This window comes from Meriones unguiculatus, chromosome 8, assembly GCF_030254825.1.
Source record: "Meriones unguiculatus strain TT.TT164.6M chromosome 8, Bangor_MerUng_6.1, whole genome shotgun sequence".
Classification (NCBI taxonomy): domain Eukaryota; kingdom Metazoa; phylum Chordata; class Mammalia; order Rodentia; family Muridae; genus Meriones; species Meriones unguiculatus.
The window spans coordinates 92,695,472-92,707,904 of record NC_083356.1 but is presented as its reverse complement, the minus strand read 5'-3'; the positions used below and the strand labels follow the sequence as shown (position 1 = coordinate 92,707,904).

At 35.9% G+C, this 12,433-nt stretch overlaps 1 protein-coding gene across 2 annotated transcripts in view; it reads right to left on the bottom strand.

Annotated features, from left to right (window-relative positions):
* Rif1 (replication timing regulatory factor 1) overlaps positions 1-12,433 on the bottom strand; it is a 55,800-nt gene that overhangs the window by 21,660 nt on the left and 21,707 nt on the right. The window contains exons 16-22 of one of the 2 annotated variants that reach the window (XM_021651547.2): positions 11,694-11,780; positions 10,431-10,504; positions 9,081-9,261; positions 7,042-7,149; positions 6,521-6,670; positions 5,401-5,500; positions 2,179-2,443 (exon numbers count right to left, since the gene is read on the bottom strand). In XM_021651547.2, coding sequence (XP_021507222.1) covers positions 2,179-2,443; positions 5,401-5,500; positions 6,521-6,670; positions 7,042-7,149; positions 9,081-9,261; positions 10,431-10,504; positions 11,694-11,780 — 965 coding nt within the window. The remainder of the gene's footprint in view (positions 1-2,178; positions 2,444-5,400; positions 5,501-6,520; positions 6,671-7,041; positions 7,150-9,080; positions 9,262-10,430; positions 10,505-11,693; positions 11,781-12,433) is intronic. The other variant, XM_060390155.1, reaches the window with a different exon arrangement.

The window sequence follows — 12,433 nt, the reverse complement described above, 5'->3', positions numbered from 1 at the left end:
AGCAAACGCTCTTAACTGCTCTTCCATCACTCTGGCTTCTCTCTGTACATTTTAAATAAAATAACAGCTTAAAAAAAAATCTGTAGGGGCTGAAGAGATGGCTCAGAGGTTAAGAGCACTGGCTGCGAGTTCAATTCCCAGCAACCACATGGTGGCTCACAACCATCTATAATGAGCTCTGGTGCCCTCTTCTGGCATGAAGGTCTACATACAGACAGAACACTGTATACATAATAAGTCTTAAAAAAAATCTGAAAAGCTACTATAAGTTGAGAGATTTAGAATTTATTCTTAACACTTTGTACAATCTGTTACTTGAGATTTGTCCATGAATATAATACAAACCACTTTAATTATTATGTAATACAATGTAACCAAACAACAACTCACTACAATGTATATACTGAGGGGCTGAAGACGTGTAGCTCAGGGTAGAACATTTCATTTGCAGAGCAAAAAGCCTTGGGTTCAAATTCCAATACATTTTTTTTTTTCAAAAGGGAACACTAGGGAGGGAGCTATAACTGGGATACAAAGAAATAAACTAATTTATTTTAAAAATTTTTAAAAAGGGAACACTGAATAAATATTTTCAAAATACTTCCATAAATGTTGTGCTTCCCACCAGACACCACCCAGTTGTAGAGTTCTTATTTCCTTTCATTCAAGGTAAAAGGTCATGTACAATAATTCAAATCTTTGAAAGTTAACTGAAAAATTTCAATGCAGGGGCCACAAATATGACTTATCTGGTAAAGGCACCTGTTGCCAAGCTTCCCAATCTTAATTTGATTGATCCCTGGGAACCATATGGTGAAAGAAGAATCAATGTCTAATTGTCCTCTGAACTCCACATGTGGCCATGTGCACACACTCACACTCTCAATAAACAGCTACAAATAATACTAATAATAAAAGGAGATCTGGCCACAGCAGATAAGAGCACTCAAAGGTCCTTAGTTCAATTCCCAGCCAACGACATGGTGGCTCACAACCATCTATACCCTCTAATGCTCTGTTCTGCAAGGTAGGTGTACATGCAGATAGATTGCTCATATACATAATAAATTAAAAAAAACTTAAAAAGCAAACAAACAAGTACATGAGGGCTTTAAAAGCACAATTTATCAAATAGAATTTTTTTACTTTAAAATTCTTGCTCAGGGGCTAACAATAGCTAAGCAGGTAAAAGTACGTATTGCTCTTGCAGGACCGGGGTTCTATTCCCAGAACCCACATGGTGGCTCACAACCATCTGTAACTCCAGTTACATCAACACTCATATACAGAAAACAAAATGCGCAAATCTTTAAAAAGCTGCTGGGCATTTTAGCATGCCTTTAATCTGACCACTCAGGAGGGAGAGGTAGACAGATCACTGTGATTCCCAGGCCAGCCTGGTATACAGAGCAACTTCCGCAACAGAGAGAGAGCTATGTAGAAAGACCTTGCTTCAAAAAAAAGGAAGAAAAAAAAAGGAAACTTGCAAACAATGATACATGGACAAATAAAGCTTGATAGAAAAAGCTGGATTTATAAACAACTGGTCAGAAAGTGGGGTAAAAGTTTAATTTAGAGAATGAGATTTCCACATACATAATTGCATACAGTATATTCAATTACATAGTTTGTCAAATAAATCTGTACTGTATATTTAATAAGCATATTTCTTTACATAAACAGTTACTAAAATCGCAAAACTGAAAAGTGCAAGGGGAAAAAAAATCAAATGAAATAGGAGTTCTAGTCCTATCTCAATCTTCTACAATCTAAAATATAGATGTATATATAAAGAGATACAGCCATATTCTAGAGTACTATCCATGTACAACAAAGACAGGAAAGCAGAAGTTATTATGTTTCGATTACACACATTAAAGTTGACAGCTGGTTAAGTGCTTGTCTCAAACACATCAGGACTTAGTTTGGATCTAGATATGGTGACACACGACTTTCACTAGCACTAAGGAGGATACCTGGGTGCTTCCTAGAGCTTGAAGCTGAAATCAGTGACCGCCAAGTTAGTGAAAGGTCCTATTCCAAGCAAGACAGAAAGCAAGAAAAGACAGCAGTCTGTGACCTCTACATGTGAATATATGTGAACACATTTATAGACATGTACACATGCAAAACACAGAAACATAGACACTTAATTCAGCATAAGTGGAAAGTACTTACTTTGAGTTTTCATACAGTAAAGCCAGAGGTCTTGTAAAAATTGAAAATATTTCTCGGATCATAGAAGGCAAGGAAATATGTCCAAATATATTGGAAAGCATGCTGATGATAGAGTTACCAATAGCAAGCAGTGTATCAGAATGTGTTTCCTTGAGGCTCAGAGTGTGGAAAGAATTGATCACTCTCACAATTAGCTTAAATAAAGAAGTCAATTTCCCTAGGGGCTCCTTCTTCTTTCTGGACCAGTCTGAAGATCTCTGTGGTGCTAAGACATAATTGGGTTGATTAAAAACAAAAGTATTTTGAATTGTCACTATCACCTTTATATTTTGCATTCAAAAGCTAAATACATCAAATTACATGCTCTTGTTCAGATAAACCTTTAAATGATACAGTATTAATATCACTAAAAATAAAAAACAAATTCAACAGAGTTGCCAGATCAATAATACATCTATCTTAATATCTTCTATTCCTCAGAAATTCAACAACTAGTTTGTAATTACCACATCAAATGACAAAGTAACAAAGTTAAATATCTATGCGTTTTCAATAATAAATGTCATCAGTAATTAATATTCTGGTATATTCGTGGTAGCATATGCCTTTATCTCCAGCACTCAGGAAGGGAAAGGTGGATCACAGTGAGTTCTAGGCCAGCCTAGTCTACAGAGTGATCCAAGACAGCCAAATGATGGAAAAGAATTAAAAAGAAACAGCCCCACCCCACAAAAACAAAACAAAAAACTCTAGTACCTATCTACTTTCTAGACTGTTTTTCTAGACTGGACAATTTATCTTAAAAGTACACATTTTCTTTACAATCCCTCTTCTTAGACCACCTCTCTCCAAATTTCAGGCCTGAAGTGCCAGGATATAGCTAAGGTGACAAAGGTGCCTGACCAAATTATGTTCATATACGGGTAGGCAAAAATGCAGAATGAAGCATGAAGAATTAGACTACTACCAGAAGGTTATCCACAAAAAGGTAACAGAGATCACACACATGTCCACATCCCAGCTTTCCTCAGTGAGATGCCCGAGAAACAATGATACCTTAGTAGCAATGAACTACTGGGTTTTTAATCCCAGTCTCAAATAAAAAGAATTATGTTTCTAGGAAAAATAATTCTACCCTGGTGGAAGAGTATAAGACTGAATATTATGCAAAATTCACAAACAGTGGGAATGTTAAAAATACTGTAAGAAAGGGATGTCACTCTAGCGAACTGCTTTCCTAACAAACAAAGACTCTGGGTTTGAACCTCCAGTAGAAGGAAAAAACAAAATTTAGAAAAGGCAAATGGCTCAGTGCTTACTATACAAGCACAGAGACCTAAGTTTATATTCCCTGCATCTACAAGAGAAGGAGCCAAACCAAACCAAACCAAAAAATAAGAGAAGCTGAACATAGCATTATATAATCCCAATGCTGGGAGGAGGGTAAAAAAAAAAAAAAAAAAAAAAAAACTATGAGAGTGGAGGATTTGCTGGCCAGGGAGTCTAGACCATCAGTGAACTCAAGGTTTAGTGGTGTCCTGTCTCAAAAAATTAGGTAGTAACAAGCGCAATTCTCAGCCTTCTAAATGCTGCGACCCTCGCTGTGACTCATGTTGTCATAAGCTAAACCATAAAGTTATTTTTAATTGTTACTTCATAGCTGTAAATATTTGTAGACAGGTTTGTCAAAGGCACCATGACCTACAGGTTGAGAACCACTATAATAGAGGAAAAAACTGAACATGGACCTTTCCTTCTTTGACCACCACACTTGAATACACAAGTAGCATACAAAAAAGAATAAAGCTGAAAAAATAAGCAATTATAGGCAAATTAGAAAGAACCCATGAGCTGTTATATTGGAACATATTATTTACACCTCTAGCATTCAAACTGTAACTTCAATATAAAATAAATTTTATGAGAATGACAATTTAAAACAGAACTTTATCATGAATTGATAAAACAGCAACTTCTGATATGAACTAATTTAATGTAATCAAATGAAAAGTGTAAAGACTTCCGAAATCATCACAGTGATTGGGGGACACATTGGTTCATGGCTATAATCTTAGAAGATCACCAACAAATACTATAATTTCATAAGCTATAGAGTTCCAAGCTAGCCTAGGCCACAAAGTAAGACCCTATCTCCAAATAACTAAAATATCATAGTGATTTAGGAAGAAGCGTTGACAAGTGAGGACAAAGTCATGAATCAGTTTTCTAGAGAACAAGGTATTCAGGACTAAGAACATATGTATAATTAAGTTGGTGCTGTGCTTCCCTACCAGGCACAAAAAGCTGGATAAAACCGCCATCTCTGTAACCCAGCAATCAGTAGGTAGAGCCAGACAGATTACAAGTCTAGGACGTCCTTGGCTACATTCAGAGTTAGACAGCTTAAAATAGAGACCTTGTATAAATGTTTTTCCTTGTGTCAAATTATATAGGCCAGTATGAGCATTTGCTTTTACCTCAAACAAAAAAAAAAGGGTGGGGAGGGGATATTTATGGTCTCTTACTGTAGCCACAATATACCATTTATTAATACTTAACTTTACAATGAAAATTTGACACTAACTAACTAACACCAGGTATGAATTAAAAGCAGCATTATACCAGTTCTGTAGTATTTCTGTTAAAACAAACAAAAAACAAATTGAAACTGAGTCCAGGCTTGAAATATAGCAAATGAAAGACCAAACAAATGCTGGTCATGTGCAGAATCTGTAAAGAACATGAGCAAGACTAAGAAAATATTCCATGCTGTTCACTTGTCTATACCATGCTTTTAAACAGGGAAAAGGAAAACAAAACAGCATCAACAACAACAACAAAACCCAAACAAACAAAAAACCTTTATATATTCGAAACAGTAATAAAACACAAACTTGAAATTTTGTTCCTTTCAGACTGGGTCCTGTTATGTGGACAAGGCAGAGCTGGTACTCACTCCTATGTTAGCGAGGTTAGCCCTGGACTGAAGGTGAGCCACCAAGCCAACTGCCAAAATTCAGGTGTGCACCCAGTCCATGACTGTTATTGAAGAATTGTAGACAATTCTAACAATATTTCTCAACATTGAAAATCTGCTTTACATTAGCAAAATAATTTGCTAAGTTTGTAACATGGACTAAGAAAAGATGGCTATAATTAACAATCTTCCCTGGAATGCTAGAAAATTCTGTATAAATAAAGAAATGTAAAGAAATTACTTACATTTGATTTTGGGCTGATATTTAATATTATATGGTGAAAAGTCGATACAATCAACCATTACAATAATAATATGACAGATCCTGTCCAAGAATAGCAAATCCTAGGAAAAATATTTAAGTACCATAATCAGAAAATTTTAGTAGAGGCAGAGTACTCAAGAGTCAATACACACAAAAACATTTTTACTGATTATGCTAAAATACATGGTCATAAGTACTTCCCAGTTAGGTGCTCTATACAAAGACTATGCTTCAACACTCAGGAAAAATTTAATCCTTATAATATCAACCAATAAATAATATTGATTAGGATCTATGCAAGGTAGAGTAGTGAAATCCACTAAGAGAAGCACCTTAGGATATCATGGAAAAACCTAACTTTTGGATTATGGCCACAAAATGCTACCTTATGAAAAGCACAAACTATAGTTTCAATATATTATATTGAAAAAAATTCAACACCTATAGAATATGCCCATCAAGTAAAAAAAAAAAAAAAAAGCCTACAGAACTCCAAATAGAACCAAAAAAAGAAACTTCCATGACATAATAAAACACCTAAGAACGAACATATTGAAAAACTTCAAATGGAAAAATGTCAAGTCTCTGACTAACACGTCTGAAACTATAAGTCTAAAACAAGTACCTGGAAAGATAGACTCCAAGTTCTGAAAAATCTCTACTGTCAACAAAGACTATCATACTATAAAAAATCAAAGGGCTGGACATGGTGCTACCTCCTTTAAGCCTATCACTGAAGCAATCAGGAATTAAAATTTTAAAAATTCCTAGAATTAAAGGAAAATTAAAACATTAACACAAAATTTATGGGGACATTAAAAAAAAAAAAAAAAGTTGAGGAAAGTTCGAGGCAGCCTGGTCTACAAAGTTGAGTCCAGGGCTGTCAAGGCTACACAGAGAAAAACCTTGCCTTGAAAACCCAAAGAGGGAGGAAAAAAAAAGTTTAGACTAGTTAAGAGAAAGAGGCACCCCAAGGTAATAAAAGAGTTCTGTTTTTTCTGTAATAACTAGATCTCTTATACAGAACCTTCAATTAACGTAATTTTTAAATGCTATCTCCAATTTACAAAATAAAAAAGAACAGAAGGAAAAAAACTTACTGAAAGGGATTCATCTTCCAAATTGCACATTATTTTAGAAGAAAGTTCTTCACAGCACAAATTTTCTTCTGCCGTTGCCACCAAAGCAGCGCAGCGAGCAAATGCTCTATACAATTCTGACCAAGTTTTAAGTAAAGTTTTCATGGTAGCCTAATAACAAACAAGAAATCTGATAAACTGACACCAACAAACCAAATATATAGCAGGATTAATACATCTTCAAGACTGTGAGAGAATGAAACATTTAATGTGTCAGGGGACCCTGTTACATCTCCCTATAAGTTCTACACGAACAGTACCAGAAATGATAATAGGTCAAAAGACAAAGGCCCCCCCCAAAAAAAAACAAAAACAAACAAACAAAAAAAAAAAAAAACAAAAACAAAAGCCTCATTCCAGTGTCTAATCACCCTCCACACAGACATTCCTCTTCCCCACAAACATGAATTCAAGAAAAATCAGGATTGGTGCTAATCATATTCCAGAAAGACACAAGATCGTGAAACACTACACACTCTTACCATAGGAAATGTCTGAGCTGAAAAAATATGGTTTACTGGTAAAGTCAATGCACCATAGATGGCACTAAAATTATGTTCTAAGGCGTCACCTTGATTCACTTCATTGGTCTGAAACAGAAAAATATGAAGTTAGACATATTACTACTTCTAATCCTATCTATCAAAGCTGTGCTCTTCTAGAACACACTCTAGAGATGTTTTATGTCTAGCCTCACAACAGAGTATATTCTAAGTGAGACATAAAGAAACAAGTGTACAGATCAGCATGAAATCATATTCAAGTATGGTGATGTCAAACCCAAAAGACGACATTCTGACTACCATGGGCAGACAGCTGAAATAGGGACAGTTCAAGATCATGGACTACTGGCTACCACTACTACCTGAGGAAGGCAACAGATTCTCTCAGGGCTCCGAAACAGAAAAGCAGACTTAGTCTTCAAAACTGACAGCTTATGTTTCTACTTACTGTTGGAGCTAGAAGTACAGCCCAATTATCTAGAAATGTACTTTATTTTCTGGGGCTTGACTCTGGCACTTAACATAAAAAAATTTTAATTTAAAAGAAAAACCTAATTCTTACGGGGCTGTGGTGGCACATACAATCCCAGCAGAGGCAGGTTGATCTCAAGTTCAAGGCCAACCTAGTCTACAGAGTGAGTTTCAAGATAGCCAGGGATACACAGAGAAATCCTATCTCAAAAAAAAAAAAAAAAAAAAAAAAAAACAAACAAACAAACATAATTCTCTTGTTTTCAACAGTTCCTATAAACTTTATTATTGTTCTCAGAAATCTTAGGGAACAAACCGAGAAAGATAGATAAGCTCCCAAGTAGAAGTTAGCATTCACACCAAATTCAATCACAGCATTTAGAGAGGTGCTGAAGGAGGAATGCCCTGAGTCTGAGGCCAACTAGTCTATAGAGTTCCAGGGAACACGGCCATTACTAATACATTAGACCAGAGGACACAAAACGGCCTCTATTACCACTTAAGGTGGGCATTCTTTGAGACAGGGTTTTTCTATGTAGTCCTTGCTGTCCTGTAGAACAGGCTGGCCTCAAATGCAGTTCTGCCTGCCTCTTTAGTGGTGGGATTAAAGGCCTGAGCCACCACAGTCTAGCTAATGTGAGGTTTCTTAGAAATATATCTATTTGCCTTCTAGGAGACTGCTAGCTAGATTGTAAAAATCTTATGGAGTTACTTGTAATCAACCTAAAAATACTCAAAGAAATTTGAACTTAGGCCTCAAAAGCAAGCAAATATACCAAAAGAAAGCAAAATAAAAACAGAAAAGTGAATCTGTGTTCTATATCTTATTAATATTAATAAAAACCCATAAACATTTACATGTAAGAAATACTCAGCTTGTAACAGGTTCCAATCTTAAATTAGGCTAAATGAGACACCATGGCTTGACTCTATGTATATAAGCTACTCTATGTATATAAGCAATTACAGGTCAAGTGCGGTAAGTACCTTAAGTCTGGCTTTGGGAAGCTAGGGCATGAATCTACCTTGGCTATAGAATAAGACTTCGCTTCAAGGGGAAAACAAAACAAAGACCATCTTATATCGAAGTGTACCATATAGGGAACAATAAAAGCATTCAAATGATCCAAAGACTGGAAAATGGGGCAGAAAACTCACACAAGGTAGGCCAGTGTAGGCTATACAGTGAGATACCAACAAGAGACCATTATCATATGAAGGCAGGAATTTCAGCACTATTAGGAGTTGTTGACCTACACTGCTTCCTATCACTATGAAAAATGAGATAAAATACACCAGGCAATCACTAACTGGGAAAGAATAAACGAAGTATTTCTATTTTTATCTAAACTCCTACTTGTGAGCTTTCCAAAAAATGGGGGACAACTAGCATGATGACACAAGCCTGTAACTGCCTAGCACCGAGTGGTCAGAGGGAGAACAGTGGCAAGCAGAAGACCAGCCTGACCTACACTGCATGCTTTATAAATATAGGAATCCAGACAGGAAAGGAAAGGAGGAAAGGAAAAAGAACAGATGTGTCGTACCCGATGAATCACATCAGTCAGTGGCGTGACTATGATACTCCACATTCTCCACAGATGCTCCTTATTTGACAACTGCTTTGCATTCTGATTAATCACAGTTAGTACAGAATCACTAAAAGCCAGTGGTGAAGTCGGACCAGAAAGCACACAGCCTACAAGTGTTTCCAGATTGAGAAAAAACCTAAAAAATAAACAATATAACAGAATGAGTATTTCATCCTAGCAATGTATTAGCTAAACTCTAGAATTAACAGCAGAATACAAGAAATGATGAATTTCTAAGTCTGTTTTATTATTTATCATCCCATCCTCTAACATGACCTATTTTTTTAATTTTAATTTTTTTAAAACTTTTTTAAAGTTTTATATTATGACACACAAGAGCTAGAGATGTAACTCAAGAGTTAAAGAATACTTGTTCTTCCAGAGGACCTGGATTCAATTCCCAGGCCCCACACTATCACCAAGCATGACTCCAGATCCAAGGGATTTGACACCCTCCTTCTGGCCTCCAAGCATACACAGTGGAGACATACACACAGGCAAAACCACACACAAACACACAAAAAAATCTTTTTTAAAAAAATGATGGCACAAGACCTGATAGCAAGTAACTGTAATCACATTCCTGACAATCTGACACAAAGTTCTAGAGTAAGACTGTCCTGAGCTACAAAGCCCTATCACAAAACACAAAATGACCAATTGAGCATGGTGGCTTCTAACTGTAATCTAGCATTCAGAAGGTAGAGGCAGAACTGCCACAAGTTTGAAGCCAGCCTGAGCTGTATATAGTGAGCATGTATAAACTGGATTTTTCTTAATTTTAAGATCAAACTTGTAAAATACTGTCAAAATTTGAAAAAAATCTCAATTTCCAGGTGGTAGTGGTACAAGCCTTTAATCGCAAGCACTTGGGAGGCAGAGAGCAGGTCTCTGTGACTTTGATGCCAAGTTGGTGTACAGATGAGTTCCAGGCCAGCTAGGCCTACACAGAGAAACCATGTTTTGCTGAGGGGAGATCTCACTCATTACATAATCATCTTTCATGAAAAATCAATAATGAGTCTGGGATTGATACAAGCTTTAATCCCACCAGAGGTAGGCATACCTCTGTGCTCTAGAACGGCCTGGTCTACACAACCAGGGTACATAGGACTACAGACATGTTCTCAAATAAAAACACACAAAAATCAAACAGAAAGGACATGGTAATATACATCTTATTAGTCTAGAAGTTAGGAAGTGGAGACAGGAGAGTTAAATTCCAATCAGTCTCTTTACATAGCAATTCCAAGCCATCCTGAGAATCATGACTGGATTTAAAATAAAAACAAGGTACAAACTTACTTTTCATCTGCTACACCACATTCCAAAAGACTGTTGTTGAAAATTAACTGGATTAAGAACAATGCTGGAGTTCCCTGAAAAAAAAAGAAAACAAAATCACAGTTCCCAGTAAAAAGAACTGCTTAACATGACTTATTTTAGCATGAAAAATTTAACTCTTAGCATTATTAAGGGTATGATGACATTAGCAAGTTTACTTCTAAAAACCACACGCAAAGCTAGGTATACTAGCACCCAGTTGGCTGAGAGGGGAAGATGCAAAGATAGTGTGGGATAATGAGACCATTTCTTTAAAACAAGCCAAGTACAGGGGCTGGTGAGATGGCTCAGAGGTTAAGAGCACTGGGCTGTTTTTCCAGAGGTCCTGAGTTCAATTCCCAATAACCACACAGTGGCTCACAACCATCTATAGTAGGTCTGATGCCCTCTTCTGGCCTGCAGGTGTACATGCAGATACAGCACTCATACACATAAAATATTAAAAAAAAAAAAAAAAGCCAGGAATGATGACAGCACTTAGGAAGCAGAGACAGAGCTATATGGGTTTGCGATTTAGAAACAAGCCTGGTCTACAGAACAAGTCCTAAGCCAACCACAGAGAGACAAGGTTTTAAAATTGTTCTTTTTTTTTTTTTTTTTTTTTTTGGTTTTTGTTTTTCTTTTTCCTTTAAAGGTAAAGAGGTGGCCCAGTGATTAGAGAATGATCTGTTCTTACAAAGGACCAGGCTTCAGTTCCCAATACCCATGTCAGGTGGAACACAACCTCTGCAAGCACTGCACACTCAGCCCCACATAATTAAAAATATAATGAATAGTAAATGAAATATTTAAAATAAAATCCATCTCCATGCTCTGATCATAGTCCTTCCCCAAGATATCAAATTATGGTGAGGCATCAGATACTTAAACAAAAACCCACTACACAGTAACCTAGAATTTGATGGACGGAGAATACCTGTATCACACAGCCAAGTATATGCCACATTATTAAGCTAATATTACTAAGCTTTCATAGCCAGTAATATTACTCCACACAAATAAAAGACTTTCTTTCTGGAGTCCACTATTCAACCCAGGAAAAAAATGCGTATCTACTTAACTGGCACAGCACCACCTTCAATTTTTCATGGTAATCTATTATTTTACATACATGTTTTTTAACTTAATCAACAAAATCCAATTATGTATATTTTTTTAAGAAAGCTGAAAGAATATTTTTTGCCAATCTTCATCATATCACTACACTACAGTTAAGATACTTGCATTAAGAATATCCATATTAGCAACCTGATATGCTGGTGAACCTAATACTTTCTGAGGAAGTCCTTTAACTGTAATTTCCATGAGGACCTAAGAAAGAAAGATTTTACAGTAGTTAGCCATAAAAACCTTTTACTCAGTAAAAACCTGTCATATATTTTGACAAATTATAAGTAACCATCACTCCTGATTCATTACAATATATTCAATTAACGTGCATACCTTCATTTTAAAAATTCAGAATACAGAAAATAACAAAGACCTTTTACCTTGTTACAAAAGCGTATTACTATGAAAAAAAACCCACTATGTGAACAAGTATCTGTAATTTAACTGTTCTTCCAAAACTGAACCTTCACACTACTCATTTGTTACATTATGGTTAAGTTCTGCAAGGACATACGTATTATAATAGGACTAGAAGCAAACCACAAACTGACTCTCAGATTACAAATCCAGTGAAGCTTCAGCCTCCTAAACTGTTTTCCAAATGTCTTCTTGTACTTGTAAAATAAACTATAGTATTAATTACCATAATAATTCTCAGTAAAAACATATTTTTGTTCACTGAAGTTCACAGCATTATTTTGAGCCTTGTCCAGAATGCTTTGCAAACACAACTCAATTTACTATTTAAATTACTAACTACACTCTCTTTACAAACACAAGTTCTGAACTGATGGGCCAAGAAGGCAAATTTCACTTAGCTGAACGAAGGGAATCAACCTCCTATATCTATAATC